This window comes from Gymnoscopelus microlampas, assembly GCF_963454915.1.
Source record: "Gymnoscopelus microlampas genome assembly, chromosome: 23".
Taxonomy (NCBI): Eukaryota; Metazoa; Chordata; class Actinopteri; order Myctophiformes; family Myctophidae; genus Gymnoscopelus; species Gymnoscopelus microlampas.
In genome coordinates this window covers 21,489,681-21,506,958 of record NC_139960.1, presented here as the reverse complement: position 1 = coordinate 21,506,958, position 17,278 = coordinate 21,489,681, and the positions used below count along the sequence as shown (strand labels likewise).

General features: G+C 41.0%; 1 protein-coding gene across 1 annotated transcript in view; it reads left to right on the top strand.

Moving 5' to 3' along the window:
• LOC311039748 (ankyrin repeat and BTB/POZ domain-containing protein 3-A) overlaps positions 1-11,842 on the top strand; it is a 182,527-nt gene extending 170,685 nt beyond the window's left edge. Inside the window, exons 11-18 of the mRNA XM_084049710.1 lie at positions 3,418-3,653; positions 5,323-5,501; positions 5,880-5,985; positions 8,101-8,203; positions 8,401-8,482; positions 9,525-9,593; positions 9,876-9,989; positions 10,795-11,842. Coding sequence (XP_083905836.1) covers positions 3,418-3,653; positions 5,323-5,501; positions 5,880-5,985; positions 8,101-8,203; positions 8,401-8,482; positions 9,525-9,593; positions 9,876-9,989; positions 10,795-11,028 — 1,123 coding nt within the window. The 3' untranslated portion in view covers positions 11,029-11,842. The remainder of the gene's footprint in view (positions 1-3,417; positions 3,654-5,322; positions 5,502-5,879; positions 5,986-8,100; positions 8,204-8,400; positions 8,483-9,524; positions 9,594-9,875; positions 9,990-10,794) is intronic.
• The last annotated feature ends 5,436 nt before the right edge of the window (positions 11,843-17,278 follow it).

Here is a 17,278-nt window from a genome sequence, read left to right as displayed (position 1 = left end):
CACACAGGAAATAATCATTTATTTTCGCTGCTCGTCATTTGCCACCATTTTGTGGCAAGACACATGCTCAGATACACACACACACACACACACACACACACACACACACACACACCGGGCACGGTGGCACCAAAGTAGATATGCACATTTGCTATAAATTGTTAATATCATTCATCCACTGAATCCCCATTTGACCTGTTTATGTCATCTCATAAAATATGACATGAGAGTCACAAATGTCCTCATTGGTGAAGGGGGAACCAATAGGCATTGATAAGCCCTCCTGTCAAATACTCAGTACTTGATTTACGAGGTACATTTTCTTTTTAATGTCAATGCATGGTTGTAAATTTCCCCAAGAAAAAAATATCAAAAACAGTGAAAATAGCAGATCAAGCTCACAATGCGATGTGCTGTGAGCTTGTAGATCTGCTATTTTCACTGTTTTTGAAATAGGGTTTCATTGGTTAATTCATTATGTATTTTTAGTTTGGGCCCCGGGGGTCTCTTCCTAGAAAGTAGTGCTGTCACATAAGCAGTGTTGGAAACTGGAAAGTAACTAAGGTAATACAGATGTGCCACTTCAAAACTTCACACGTTACTGTTCTTTCCCTGAAAGTGCAATGAAAATGCATTTTTTCCTCCCTTTTCTGCCCTTAAAATGCACTGTTTTGCCCCTGAAGAGAAGTTGTCACTACACACCCCCGTTTTTCCCTTCAACAGACATCCATATACATGAGAACAAAAGAATGTGTGTTGTGACTCATTATGAGGCGAAAGGTGATTTGACCAGTTGCTCAAATTAATTAGCATCATAAAAGCAGTGATCATCAAAATAATTCAGCATTTTAAATGCCCTTCTTTGTCCCTCTTATTGCCCTGGGAATCCCCTGAAAATGTACTGTCTTGGCGATGGCAGGACATGTGAAGTTTTGAAGTGGCACATCTGTATGTAACTTAAAGTAATATTATTACTTTTTTTCCAGTAACTAGTAAAGTAACTAATTACTTTTGGCAGGGAGTAATAAGTAAAGTAACTATATTACTTTTTAAACAAGTAATATGTAATAAGTAATATATTACTATGTTTTAGTAACTTTTCCAACACTGCACATAAGTTTACAAAATAATTAAAAATAAAAATAAATCTTTACTAAATACACTTTACAGTACAGTAAATACCTTTGTATTTTATTTTTCATTTCACCAGTAAAGACCACACATTCAAACAACACACCGATTTAAACCGTATGATTAAAGGAATGAAGGATGAGGGGGAGAGGGGATAGTATATAGTCCATTAAATATATTGGAACCAACAATGCAAAACAGCATTATGAAGACGGTCAATTACAGAATGAGCACGCTTATGTGTGGCGCAAGCTCCAGAGGGTTTCCCTCTGCTGTCAGAATACAGTTTGAGTTATAGGTAAACTTCTATGAATTCATGTTCCATAAAGTAAAGTTTTTATAACTTACTGAATTAGAATTTTCTTTACCCAAATAAATACATATTTTCAGAACTCTCCCGGCGTGTAAAGCTACAGAACCCATTAAATAAGACCTGGAACGCATCTGTGTCACTTTTTCATTTGAGCTAAAAAGCATGATTTTACACTTTGGCTATTCAAAAATAGCAGATATACAAGCTCATAGCACGGCACTGAGTGTCTCGCTATGAGCTTGAAGATCTGCTATTTTTGAAAAATCGAGAAAATGTGTGCAAATTCATATATTTATATTCTTTTAAAGCAAACATTTTTAACTAAAATCTTTGCTTCTGGGGGGTCCCTGGAACAACATATTTTGAGATGGGGGTCCGCGGCCAAAAACATATCATTTTTGGGTCCTTGACATGAAAAAGTTTGAGAACCGCTGACATAGCAACTTAAGTTTTTTCAAAAAACTGTTAGGATTCAGAAGACATTTGTGGAATTGGAACCACAGGCCTTATGGGTTAATGTTATTTTCATGACATTGTTCAAGGTCACACGACTGAAGGGAAAGTTCTATAGTGGTTTCCGGACCCTACGTAGACAGCCGTGGGTGTCTCCAAACATCTAAATACACGGTTATCACCCCCCCCCCCCAAAATTATATATATAATAACCAGGCACTGCCTGGTTATATGGCAGGCAGTGATCCAAGAACAGCCTTACAGACCGTGTTGTTGCACATTGCCACTGAGTTTTCCTTCGTCGAGCAGATGGTGCAATGGTGCACGTTTGGCTGTTAAATTGCCAGTATTTGAGAGCTGAGGCACTAGCGCCATTACCAATATGGTCCTGACCTGTGTTCAGTCTTTAATTGGAATGAAAAAATAACAAGACCAGTTCCTTATGCTGTGGCTCTCCAGATCGAATCACACGTAATCAATTAAAAAGAGATTGCTTCTCTGTACATGTCAGGTGTAGTAGAGCTGTACGCATCAGGGATATAATGTACAGCTACTGATGCAGGACTGATGCTGGTCCTGCATCATCCTGTCAGCACTTATGTTGCAGTAATGACTGCATCGCGGTACATTATGCCGCTTACTACATGGTAATTTGCAAAACAAAGTAATTCATTTGACTCACTGGATTTATAAAAATGGAAGCAGAGCAGTGGTCTGTCATATTGAAATCGCTGACAGCCTTGATTGACCAGTCAGAATTGAATATTCAATAATGCTAACAGATACACTGTTGGTCAAGTTCATTCTGAACTAGTCTCCTCCTCACAGTCTCTCTTTTTCTCTAAATGTTTTGATCCCATGATTTTGCAACCCTTTTTCACCCGGTGCCAATTGTCTAAGAAGTGATCCTGGGCGCTACACTCCCCCCGCCAGTCTAGGGAGCCCAAAGCCGAGCTCATGCCTCCTTCAATGCATGAGAGCCAACTAACCGTCTTATCACCTGACAGGGGGGAGTTTCCCCGGTAGGACGTAGCGCGTGGCCCTCCATCAGGCGCCCCGGCTGTCATGGGGGAGGCGGTATAGCGACCAGGATTACTACATGTTTTTGTGAGGGTATTAACTACCCTAGGATACACAGGGAGAACATGCAAACTCCACACTCAGTCTCTCTTCGTCTCATCTTTGTTTTTTTTTCTTCTTGTTTTTTTGTAATTAATTAATTAATTAATTAATTAATTAATTAATTAATGTATTTATTTATTTATTTATTTGACAGGGACAATACAAAAAAGACAATGAATCAAGTTATAAAACATGAGACTGTTGCATTGTATATGGGGTTTATAGGCGAGGCTAATTTGGAGGGGAGGGTGATAATGGTCATTGCACGTATTCCTACGGGCTGAGGCAGCACCTGTCAGCAGGGAGTGTTGACATTTATCCCTCCCAATTCCCACTGCTGACCCTGTCATGATCTTCTCCCCACTCCCTATCTTTTCACCCAACCTCTCCCCCCCTAGGAACGTATTCCGGAAGCTCTTAGCGCAGGCGGAGAAGGAGAAGGGCGACTGCCTGTCCCTGGAGGAGATCTTGGCCGAGGGCTCGGATCCCAGTGAGAAGAGGTCGACGGCCACGCAGGCCAACGGCGGAGGGACCCTGCGAACAGGAAAGGCCAAACTCAGAGCCCTGAGGGAGGCCATGTACCATAGCGCTGAGCATGGCCATGTGGACATCACCATAGACATCCGCAGTTTAGGTCAGAGTTACTAATACATGCCATTGTTGGCCTCACTCTCTGGCGCCACCCGCTGTCCTGGGGCTGTGCTCATGCTGTACCTGTCCTGTACCTCTGCTGTGGTGTTATACACGTTGCGCTCGCCCAATCACGCCTGGTCAATCAGCCATGAAACGACGTTGAAAATAGGTCTCTTTTTCTAGCAGAGTCAATAATGGCTCAGGTCAAAGTTGTGAATGTAGCTCACTGCAGTGTTGATTTTGACAGCAAATCTTGATTTAGTTTTAGTCATAGTCTTTTGAATAAAATTCCATTTAGTTTCAGTCATATTTTAGTCATCTGAAAGGTTTTACTGTTAGTCTAGTTTTAGTCGACTAAATATCATAAGATTTTAGTCGACTGTATTTTGGCGGTGCCTTGATGGCGTCTTAAAGGCTGATTTTACACTTGGTTGCATGCTGAGAATAGCCGATCTACAAGCTCTCAACGCGTCGCAGCGCGACGCGTTGTGAGCTTGTAGATCTGCTATTTTCAGAGCGCAACACCCGAGCGTCTTTTAGTTCTACTGGATCTCCTCTCCACTCGTCCCTCACTAACATTTTAGTCTAGTTTTTATTTGTTGACGAAATTGTCAACATATTCAGTCATAGTTTTAGTCATCATAGCGTACTTTTTTTTGTTTGTTTTTATTAAGTTTTCGTCAGTGAAAAAAGGTAGTCGACGAACATTTTTCGTCATAGTTTTAGTCGACGAAATCAACACTGTAGCTCACTGGCACAAGGTCCAAGAGTGAGGTTCATTCAGTACATGTGGCAATTATCAACTTTCATCCTGACATTGCACGGTTCATGTGCTACACAGCTTTTTAATAGTCATCGCAGAGGGCTGACATTACTGACACCGCAAACTGACTCTCATTGACTACATTACCATACATAGTACATTTTTGTGCCAATCATTTGTGATCAGATCACGCATGCGCCAATTACCGGCCAATGGCCATCATGTCCAATGTGATTCGTTATCAGAATTTCCACTCTTCCCTTTGTACTAATAATGCCACAGAATGATGGAGACATTTCTGTTCTCCTCAAGCTGTTGTGACAGCCTGCCAGTGGTGGACAAAGTACTCAAATGTTTTACTTAAAAGTAAAAGTATCAATACTGCAATGTAGAAGTACTCTGTTGCAAGTAAAAGTCCGGAATTCAAATTTTACTTGAGCAAAAGTATTGGTATCAAAATGTACTTAAAGTACCAAAAGTAAAAGTGCTAAAATGTTTGAAAATAGCCGATCTACAAGCTCACAACGCGTCGCGATGCGACGCGTTGTGAGCTTGTAAATCGGCTATTTTCAAATAGCCTAGGTATAAAATAGGGCTAAAGTGGTTAATGTGTGTTTTATAATATAATAATGTATATCTGCAAAGTAACTAGTAACTTAAGTTTTCAAATAATTGTAGCAGAGTAAAAGTACAATATTTGCCTCTTAGATGTAGTGGAGTAGAAGTAAAAGTATTGGAAATTGGAAATACTCAAGTAAAGTACAAATACCTCAAAATGGTACTTAAGTACAGTACTTGAGTAAATGTACTTAGTTACTTTCCACCACTGGTTGTGACAGCCTACAAGACCTATAGCGTGTGACAGTCTGTTTGTATTCATTGTTCACTTTGCTGGTGTTCCCTCCAGGCGTTCCCTGGACCCTGCATACCTGGCTGGAGTCTCTGCGCACCTGTTTCATCCAGCACAGACGCCCACTGATCCAAGGTTTGCTCAAAGACTTCAGCTGCATCCAGGAGGACGAGTACACCGAGGAGCTCATCACGCACGGCCTGCCGCTGATGTTCCAGATCCTCCGAGCCAGCAAGGTTCGTCAGTCTTTATGCCAACAAATTGCTTGTTAGAAGAAGCATTAGGCAAAGCAAAGGCTGAGCCTCCTGATTTCACAAAGCACATTTAAAAGAATCCACTTTTAAACTGGCACTCATTAGGCGGGCATGTCATTATTGGGCATGTCGCAATGCGACACGTTGTGAGCTTGTAGATCGGTTATTTGCATGACATACTGTATATAAATCAGACTTAAGTGGTTGACAACATAGAGTATTTGCACATTTGCTCAAGCACTGAATTGTTGTCGACATTTGCATAATTATACATTGTCCTAGATGGAACAAAAAAACAAGAAACTCGAATCTGCATATATCTCTCATTTCTGCATTTTTGTGTGTGTCTATATCTTGCAGAATGAGGTGATTAGCCAGCAGCTGTCAGTCATTTTCACCCAGTGCTACGGGCCGTTCCCCATCCCTAAACTGACAGAAATCAAGAAGAAGCAGACCTCCCGATTGGGTAAGAGAAGGAACCAGCATTCAGAACGCCTACATTGATGTTTTGTGCCATAAATTAATTGTTGGTGGAGTGAGAGGGAATATTGGGAGCAGTGGTATATACTAGTGACTAGAGTAACTACTACTGTGGCCATCGTGGCAGCCATCGTGGCAGCGGTGGCCTAGTGGTTAGAGGGGCGGCCTTGATACCGGAAGGTCCCTAGTTCGATTCCCCAATTCATCACATCAGTCATGAATCACCGCTGAATAGCCCTTGAGCAAGGCTTCCATGCAGGGTCTGGCTGTAAATAAGTTCCGCACTTAGTCCAACACCCTGGGTAAACAACAAACTTTGCTTTGCTTTACTGTACTAGTAACTAGTGCTGTACTCAAGTACATTTTCTTCAAGGTACTTTTTACTTTACTTGAGTATTTCCATTTCTTTATGCTTACTCCACTACATCTCAGTGGCAACTGTTGTCATTTTTACTCCACTACATTGAATTGACAGCTTAATTACTACTTTGCAGATTTACATGATTAATAATGATGTTGTTCGTTATACTGTTGATTGTTTAGTTGTTTGAATGTTTGAAAGTTTTTTTTTTTCCAAACAAGATTTAAAACTTTTTATTAAGATGTTTATTAACTTGAGAACGATGGCTTCCATTATAGCATGCTAACTTTCAAGGAATAGAAAGCCTGCAGCTTCTATTAGCTTGGATTCCTCATCGATGATGTCACTGGTAGGCAGGTTTCTGAACCGTCCACAGCCCTCCTCTGAGACACAGACGGGATAGATAAAAATGGTGCCATATTATAATGAGCATTACCGAGGACCAATTATATGAAGATAGGTTGAAAATGTGTGAAGTTGTCCTTTAAATCCAAAATCGGAGAACTTCCATCACCACTGCTTGGGGGAGTAACTGCACGTCCCAGCGTTTACATGACTTTAATTTGAACTGTATTCATATTTAATTTGTTTTGAGGGATTGTGTAATATGAATTGCTGTTCAAATGCAGGATCGTTTAAGAATGATATTTCTGACAATTATATTATCAGAGCTGGGTTGCCAAACATGGATCATCCATAATTCACTCATTGCAGTGGTTCTCAACCAGTGGTCCGGGGACCACCAGTGGTCCTTGAGGGGGTTCCGGGTGGTCCCCAGCTAAATGATGGAGAGTTGGTAACCAAATGGACCCTTATAGATCTTTCACTCTTGATAGAGTAAAATGAAGCAAAATGGACCCGTAAGGGCGTTTGCCTGTTATCTCTCCTATGGTACCACATCAATACAAGTCTTGGGGCCTGAGAGGCTAAATCTCATACAAATGGTGGTCCCTGGCTCAAATGCCGAATAAATAATGTGCCTTGATATGAAAAGGGTTGAAAATCACTGATTTATTGTTGTTTTTGAAGACAAAAACAAAGAAAGGTGAAAGCTGTGATGATGTAGAGTTTTCATTTGTGCTTTTAAACATTTATTCAAAAACTGAATTTGGTGGAGGGCTGTGTGTGAATGCTTGTTAGGAAGATGTTTTTGCAGGGCCTGGAATGTCATGGTGGACTGGTCATTTACCTTTTTGAACAAGACACTTTTCACAAAAACACCTCCTCTGGCATACCTAGTATTTCTGGTCTGCTTTATTAGAAACATGGAAGGACAGCCCTCTAGCGCCATCTAGTGTTAATGCAAATACAGGATTTAGTTGACGTTTAGGATTTATTTTCCTTTTTTTTTAATTACAAGATGCTTGTAGCCTACTTATATGCCAGTGCTTTAAAAACTGAATTAATTTTGATATACAGACAGTACGTAACTATGCAACCTTGAGATTAATTTTATGATTCCATCTATGTGGCTCTTTAACAGTACACAACAGAAAACAGTTCAAAGGACTGAGAATCTGATCCATTCTGCAGCCTTTTTTAAGTAGTAATGAAACCGGAATTGTTCCACTTGGAAACTGCTGACCCGAATGATGAACAGGTTAATTAGGTGTGTGATTTATGTCTGGCAGCTGAATGCCTGGCTATTGTAGTTCCATCTCTGAGCTTTGGGAGCCACTACTGATGAGGCTGTGGGTTGTTTAATTGAGTCTCCTCTTTCCTACCCATCTTCTCTTTCAGACCCCCACTTCCTTAATAACAAGGACATGTCTGATGTCACCTTCTTGGTGGAAGGAAAACCATTTTATGCACATAAAGTTCTGCTGTTTACGGCTTCAACCAGGTAAAATGGAATAATTATACAAGTGCATTGTACTGTGTGGGAGTCAGTGGGACTACTTTTGACCATATTTACACAGCGACTATTTTGCTCTTACGTCATACTCAGGGGCGTGTGTGTGTGTGTGTGGGGGGGGGGGGGGGGGGGGGGGTCTACTTTACATATTTATTACTACTATATGTCATCCTTGTGTCACACAGGTTCAAGTCCCTGCTCCAAAACCGACCAGCTGCAGAGAACACCTGCATTGAGATCAGCCATGTCAAGTACAATATATTCCAGGTAAGACTGTGTGGACTTGGACCGTTTGCTTTCATTTGACAGTGGGGTAGTGTTGGACCCCAAACGGACCCATTTGTCGTGTTTGCCCAGCGGGCACCGGTCTAGTATCTATAAAAGAAAAAAAAGAGGACGAGAGATGTTTAAAACAAATGGTTACAGCTTTTCCCCCCATCATTGACACACCTTAAACCATAAACCCAATGCATTCCAGTATGATTGTATTTCATGCACTATGAGGTCCTCTATTCCCCATAGGCTCTATTCACAGCAGCCATATTATGAAGACATTCACAGGTGTTACCAATGATACTAATGAAGGCTCTGTTCCATTCTGGTCAAACAGAGTCAGGGTGCTGATATTGTGCATGTTGGCTCACTGGAAACGGTAACAGTCTTCCACGCCGACATCTCGCCACTCCGACTAGTGGCTTCCGCGTGCGGTTAGGGTTAGGGTGAGGGTTAGGTATAGGGTTCGTTAACGTTGGAAAGGCGACATGTCGGAAAGCCGCCATGTAACCACTGGAAACACTCTGTTACACCAGTGGGTCTACAGTTGGGGTCCAGGGACCCTCATGGGCTTCCAAATGGCCCCTTACAGGTGTGTAACTCTGAGAGTGTACAAATGTACACTCTCAGAGTTATGGGGGTCGTGGAAACCACTGTGCTAGACTAAATGGAACAGAGCCTTCATTAGTATCATTGGTAAAACCTGTGAAGGAAGTGATAATATGGCTGCTGTGCATAGAGCCTATTGATGGGGTTGCAGGCAGTCCCCAGCTAAATGATTGATAGTTAATCTTCACAATTATTGAACATGTGCAAGTAAATGCAACTGGAGAATATTAAAGAATGGCTATTTTGATCAGACAGTAAAGGAATTCTAGACCAAATTAGTCCCAGAGATTAAAAAGAAAAGAAAAAAATAATCTTATTAAATGGAAGTCTGTGGCTTCACTGCATCACACAAAACTGGCTTGGCCAAGAAAGATGATTCTTCATTTCAATGTTTCTATGTTTTGTATTTGTATTTTCTATGTTCCAGTTGGTCATGCAGTATCTATACTACGGTGGCACTGAGGCCTTGCACATACGAAACACTGAAATTATGGAGGTAAGAGTTGCAGTACGCGTGCTTTAAAGTACAAGCATTATTATTCTGTAAATTATGCCACTTATGCCCTAATTTAAATGGCCGATCTACAAGCTCACAAAACGTCACGATGCGACACGTTGTTTTTACTTTGGCACTGTAAGTTAGTTTTGATTCCAATACTTTTGTACTTTGACTCAAGTAAAATTTTGCATAGACCTTGAGTATTTCCATACTGTGGTATTGCTACTTTTACTTAAGTAAAAGTACTTCACCCACCACTGGGTTTACTGTCTTTTGCAGCTGTTGTCTGCAGCCAAATTCTTCCAACTAGAGGCCCTTCAGCGACACTGTGAGATTATCTGCTCCAAGAACATCACCACGGAAACCTGCGTGGATCTCTACAAACATGCCAAGGTGAGACCCAGCCTCTCCTAAATCACAAACAACACTGGAAAGACCAGACCACAGGTTGGGAATCGCTGGCATAGGGTACAGTGTTAATGAGCGTTAGCTGCCAACTGCCATAGTGGAACTTAGGCCATCTGTCTCACCCAGTCGTGAAGTGTCCCCGAGCAAGACACTTGACCCCTAGCCTCGATCTCCAGGCTTTTATTTTCCTTCGCGTTTTGCTAAAAAAATAAAGCCTGGACCAAGCTGTTGACATTTCTGGCATAGGAAGTGGGAGTCAACCTTTCATTTCCCCAACCAACCAGAGTGCAGTGGGCGTTGCTCCAAATGTTGTGACGTCAGGGCTCTCAATGCTGCACATTGGGGGAGGAGGAGGGGCGCGGAGCGGGGCGGGGGGCGGGCGCACGGATTGGTGAACCAATAGGAGATTTTGAATCCACCCCTCTAGACCAGATATCAGACACGCTGGGGCAGACTACCCTAACAGTGAGTGAAGCAGTAAACTCAATTTCCCTTCCCCCTAGACTAAAAAAGATTCCCTTCCCGTGAATATTACACATCAAACTAATAAATTGGTGTTGCCTCATTCATACAGGTGGATGAGGATTTTATTCGGGGTGAAAAATCAACCTCATTTCGCAAAATTAAATGCGCCGCTTTATCGCTGTGTATTGATGTTCTGTATGGATGTACTCATGACATAAATAGCAGTTTAAATTAATGTGACTTAATCGCACAATACAAACGCTCGCTTGACGGTGTTTATCGGAAAGCATTATTTCTCTCCTGTGCTCCTTTCTCTCTCCTTTAGTTCCTTGGTGCCACTGAGCTTACGGCTTTCATTGAGGGCTACTTCCTGAAGAACATGGTGCTGCTAATTGAACTGGAGGCCTTCAAGCAGCTTCTATATGAGCCCCTGCCGCCGACTGAGAGCCCAGCATCCAGCCCTGGCATCTGCACCGACATCCTCCAGGACCTGGAGAGGACACTGGCCACCCGGATTCACTCCATCCACCTGTCCACCTCCAAGGGCTCTGTCGTGTGACCTCCTCCAGAGAGCCCCAACCCGGGTCAGCCTATAACATCCACTGTCTCGCGCTACAGCTGATCCACCCGTCATGTCGCCGTTGCTGCTGGAGGAGCTGCTTGGTGTTATCGTCAGGGATCGCCTCTGTCTCTGTTCGTTCTCCTGTCGCAGCAACTCTCGAGGGACCACCGCCACTTAACGTTACATGACACGGATGGTAGAGGAGGAATATTCATGCAACACTGTCACTGCGTTGTCGCTTGTCTGAAGCAAACACTGCATTTTCCACAGAGGCTCGAGCACTGTCATCGAAACATCTCCTTGACAATTATCACTTTGACATCCGTACGGGAAACCGCGATGCGCACACTTATGCTTTTACCTTGCCCTAACCATAATTATGAAACGTGCAGATGTATTTCATATGGGAGATACGCATGGAATACATGTTTCGCTTTTAAAAGGCAGATCAGAATTTTGACTCTTGATGAATGCAACTTTTCCATCAGCAATTAATCTCTTTAACGAGACCTTGGTTTACAGTTACGCATTTTCATTGTGGGAGACTTAAATACTGATGAGGTGACATACAGCATATGGTCATCATGAGACATGCCAAAGCACCATCACAAATCTGTCAAACACAGCAACAGATGCAGATCATAAATGTAATAATAGAAGAGAATAGTAGCAGAGGCTGCATTATGAGGATCACTTTAACCCTGGCGTCCCTATTTTGAAGCCTGTCATTATAGGAGACAATTTTCTAAAATGTTCAAACGTTTTCGAAGATTTTGGAAAATAGGGCTTAAGTGGTTAATGGACGTGTGTGTGTTTCATCTTTCGTTGTTTATATGTTGGATATATTTTACTGTGTTCTCTACTGTGAGCTGAGGCCAAACCGATCAGAGGAACTTCCACAACGACCAATACTCCCGTGCTTTTTGAACTTGTTCAACTGTCAACCCGACAAATCCATAACTGGTTTGAGCTTGAAATATGGACGTTCAACTGGAAATGAACTTGTGATCGTTTCATGGACACTGTCATCAATTTGCATGGTCCCTCCCTCAACTAAATTGTCCTGATATTGCTTCTTGGGCGGAGTTTACTTCACTGACTACCTTTGGACAGAAGTACGGCATGCTCCGACCTGCTGCTTTCTATCTATAGCAAACCACACATTAACATGACCTGGAGATGGAACTGGAATGATTTTCTTAAAAGAATTTTGATGCAGGGTACATTGGCCCTGGAAGTAGTCATGTTGTTCCTTCTTTTTGTACAGTACCCACATCCACACATGCTTGGCTTAACACCACCACGCTCAACTGAATGTGTTCCTCAAACCGTCTATGTTCAAGCTATATGCTTCTGTTTATGCAAAGTTGCATGTTTAATCTGTGTGTGTGAGTCTTATGTTTTGCTTTCTGTGTATGTGTGTGTGTGGGTGCGTGGGTGCGTGCGTGTGTGCGTGCGTGCGTGTGTGCGTGCGTGCGTGTATTGTGTGTGTGTACGCGTGTGTCACACATGTCCTTGTGTCATGTAGAGTGATAGGGCAGTGTAAGATTATCGTTTAGCAGCCTATTGAAGTACTTAAAGTTGTTTCTCTATTCCTGATGCATTCCAAGGAAGGAATCACAGTTGATTATATTGAATAATCCAATAGAAAGTACATTTGAATGCATATATCTGAAAATTCATATCAGTTTAATTGAATCTGTAGATAAAATTATTCATTTCGGGGTAATTGGTAGCTTAAAATCTACGACTAAAGTTATGGACCAAACAGACACTGATGTGATTAGCGCTCTCATTTAATGATGAACCCACTTTTAATGGATAGAGTACTGTAAGTGTGACTAGTAGTTATAGTTTAACCACTTTCAACTTGGTGTCCATATTTTGGGCATGTCATATATGTGAAATATTTTCAAAGAATTTAAACATTTTTCTTACATTTTCAAAAGTACCATATCTTCAAGCGTTGTGAGCGTGAAGAAGATCTGCTGTTTTTTTTTTTTTTTAATAGGGTTTATTAGTGGTTAAAAAGCCCTGATTGACTGGAAGACATTTCCATTACATTTCCCATTTACTAATCCCCATTTGTCCCAATTTGTCCACTTTGTTTGGAAACTTAAGGATTGATATTTCTCCAATTTTCATAATTTCCACAATGTACACAGTAAAGTACATTTTCCCATCTATAACTCAGAGATCCATTTGTAAATTAATTTTACTGGATGGAATGTGTCTAGTCCAGCACCTAACCCAAACAAACACCGAACTTAAGCTTCAACCCACATTCTGCAAAAATAGAAGACCTACAGGCTAACATAGCTCTGGTCCATAGCGTTGGACCAGAGCTAAGGCTAGCACAGTGTTGTGTAATGACGCATTGTGAGCTTGAGATTGGTTGCTTTTGGCGAAGACATTTGGTGTAGACAAGTATAGACCCCTGGGAGATCCCGTTCAGTGTAAGTGTAGATGTCTATAAACTGTATTCATGTTTTTTGTGGTGGTTGTCTTTGATGCAGTATGATACACACTGACAAATCTCATGACAATACAAATAATGTTGTAGCACACTCAAAATTACTTACTATTATTTTAGCTTGGGCCTATGGGTAAATAGCAAGCCCATTTAAATCTGTAAATAGTTACAGAAATTAAATATATTCACCAACTTTATTTTCTTACCTACATGCATAACGCTATATATTTTATTTTACATTTCCACAGCTATTTTGTTGTACAAAAGTTCAAAAGATTGTATAAAGATATTAAAATTAAGCAATATTCCCTTGAGTTCTATTACTTGGTACATCACACTTAAAATATTCCAGAAAGATGAACTATAAATATTAATTGAAATATCCATGAAAGCAACTGAAGAACTCAGAATCTGCTACTCATGTTCCATTACCGTTTCTGTTTAAGTCACTCATTTCAAAGGTAACCTTCCATTAATCTTAACTTTAATGAAACTTCTAATAAATTCCCTTTATGAACAATGTTGCATAACAGCTATCATAAAACATTCCCCACTTGAAGACCTCTATTTATTTAACTGTGCAATGATATTTAAAATAAATACTTGACCATAGGCTTTTAGTCTCCATGGAAACAAAGGTTTATTTATAGATTCATGAAGGTGTCATGCACTGTTTTTTAGAATACACAATACTACACTCATATACTTGGTCAAAAGGGGTAATACTTTTAGAATATGCGTACATTTGTCTTTTTGCTAATTATTCAAATGGTGTAATGAATCTAAGCCAAGAACAGAACACACAGTGAGCTTTACGTCATGTCTTTGTTTGCCTCTTTGTTATGACACCAGCAAAAAAGACTTAGCAAAGACCCTATATGTACATTTTTTACTATGGGCCTTAAAATGGGTCCAAGGGTAAATCAGTGGTAGATTGGCATGGCTCTTTTTGTTCAATGTCGTCTGGGATGTGCGTTGTGCACCAACTTTGTCTAATAAGCCAATTCTCTTAATTTGTCAAAGCATTTCTTTGCCTGCATTTTTGTTCCTGGTAATCAGCAACGTTTATGGTAGTTCCAGTTGAAACATGCATGGACTATTTACTAGATTTGGAATCCAGGGGGATACTTTTTGCTATTTTTTCCTTTGATGAGAACATGTATATTGTACAAAAAAATATATATAAATATATATAAATATAAAATCTAAATTATACATGGTGTGAATAGCAGGGATTTGGTTGAGTATAACAATAAAAAAGGAATGTTACACTCATGCAACAGTGCAATTGTTCCATGACATGCATTTGTGTACAGCCAATAAAACGATCACTTTAAACAATATTAATTCTTATTGTTAATTCATTTGTAGTACGATTATTGTTATCAATACAGTTTTCCTACATCTATCTAGATGGTTAGTGTGCCCTATTAATAAGAATAACAGAAAGCTCATCTCTTCCACTTCAAGACTGTACTGTGTCTGGCTGACCTAAAGCGTGTGAGCTTGTAGATCGTCTATTTTCGGCACTGGACACCGTCCTAAGACTAAGGAGCCAGGACACCACAGCATCTCCTATGAATACAGTTGTAGATGGCCATGGCCAGAGGCCAGCACCAGAAGGATTTACTGATCAATTTAACTGAACAAATGGCTCGAGGTACTAAACCTGATGGCAGCTCCCCCACAAAGCCAATGGAATGTCTGGGGTCTCCAGAAATTCAAGTCAAAAGAACAATGCTGTGTTTGAGAGTCGTAAAATGGTCTGGGGGGAAGGTTTGGCTTTCACTCCTATTTGGGGGATTTCTTTCTCTACCTCTATACGTCTGTCCCCCTTCTATTCATCTGTATCTATCCTCTTCAATCTACCGTGCCACTGTCTGTCTGTAATACATTCATAATCTCTCCAAACTGTTAACCTTGATCAAAGGCATTTGAGAGCTCACATACATATAAATTATGCAAATTACAACACAAAAATCACCTGAAAAGGCAAGATAAAACATTGTTTCAGATGGTTATACTTTTCCTCTGCAGTACGTTGGCCTGGTCAAGCGGACAACACTGTGATATGATTGTATTAATTCCGGCTACAATGTGAAACTGATTTCTGACATACCACATAAATATAATTCATTTTCAGTATATTAAATGAAGGGCAAATATCGAATGGAGTTATCGGTGGCAGTGAGACTCCGGTATTCCATGAAGCGGGGCATGGTGTAGGTGTAAGCATGGCCTGGCCTGGCCTGGCCTGGCTGACAGTACATAGTCCACAGACTGGGGGTGAACCGGCGCATTGTGGCATCTGCCAGACGCAAGCGGAGGTTGCAAGTGGAACATAATATGCGGTTTGGACAGCAGGGTCTGGGTGCTGCTGGTACGGCCATCGGTAGGAGAACACCTGCTGTTGCTGAACCTTGAGTAACATTAGATTGTGACTCCCCATACCATTTGATTTCACAACGCGAAGCATTCAACCTATCTAGAGCTCTTCTCAGCTGCAACTGAGCACCGCACACCCCAGCCAGCTTCTGTTGGTATTGGATGCCCAGAGAACGAAGGGTGCGCTCAACTTGTAACTTCTCTCTGCGCGCGGCAGTAGCAAGAGACCGATCTGAAAGAGTTGAGGAGTAAAGAGACCATGACTGAGAACACAAATAAGAAATGTAGTGTTATAAAAGGATAAAAGATAGGTTAACATCATTTAAATTTCATAAAGTAATAATAATCTCAACTATTTTCAAACTGTAGCATATTTAAATATGGCACCTCTCTGATTGAATCTCTCCATCACTGGTATAGGACGGAAGATAAACCTGAAGCTGGACCAAAAGGGAGTCAAGAATAACATTTTAATTGCTGGTTTATAAGCATCTGGGAAATAGCAGTCTGTCAATTCCTTAGAAGCACAAATAAAAAAGCCCATGTGGAAGCAGTTTTATATTTAAGTTAAAAAAAGACAGTTACCTTTCTAGATTCAAAGGTTTCCTATCTTGCAAAGTAAATCCCTTGATTTTGCTCAGTCTATAGATCTGCCCTTCTCGCTTTCTCCAACTGCGACTGACTGCAAGTTCAACTCTCAGCAAAACATTGTTGCGAGCAATTGTTTTAGTTTCCACATGATGGTGCTAAAGTCAATCTGTGAGGGAGAGAGAGAAAGAAAGAAAGAGATGACCACGAGGAATAGGCCTACATAGACATGAGTTTTGCCACCAAGCCCTAGCCAGTCATGAACCAATACCGCCATCCTGTCACAACTCACAACCTTCAACATCAGCTACAACCTACAACACAACACACCATGCACATTCAATTCCATGGCTGTTATGTCAAAGCCCAAAACCTCTAGCTTGAAATAGCAAACTCACACAAAGGATAATTGAAGTGACCAAGAGCCACATACACATATTGTACTGTACCCTGTCACAACTCACCACCTTCAACATCAGAAACAACACAACATCCACACTGTAGATTCACATCAGCATTCAATTCCGGATCCACAAACAGTCACTGTCACTGAACGTGTTTCATAGCCACTCAGTCATTGAGTCCCAAAATGACAGCAATTGTACACACAGCTTGAACAAAACTCAGGAGCACCTGATGTGCCTTCTCTACATGGTCAGGCAGATATGGTCATCTGCATAGTCTAGGTCTGTTGAGAGTAGTGAAGCCAAGTCCTTGCTCCCCTTGTATACAACACCACCTACCAGTACCTTTTATGCAAAAGTATATATAATAGATAGACAGGTAGATAGTCTTATTAAT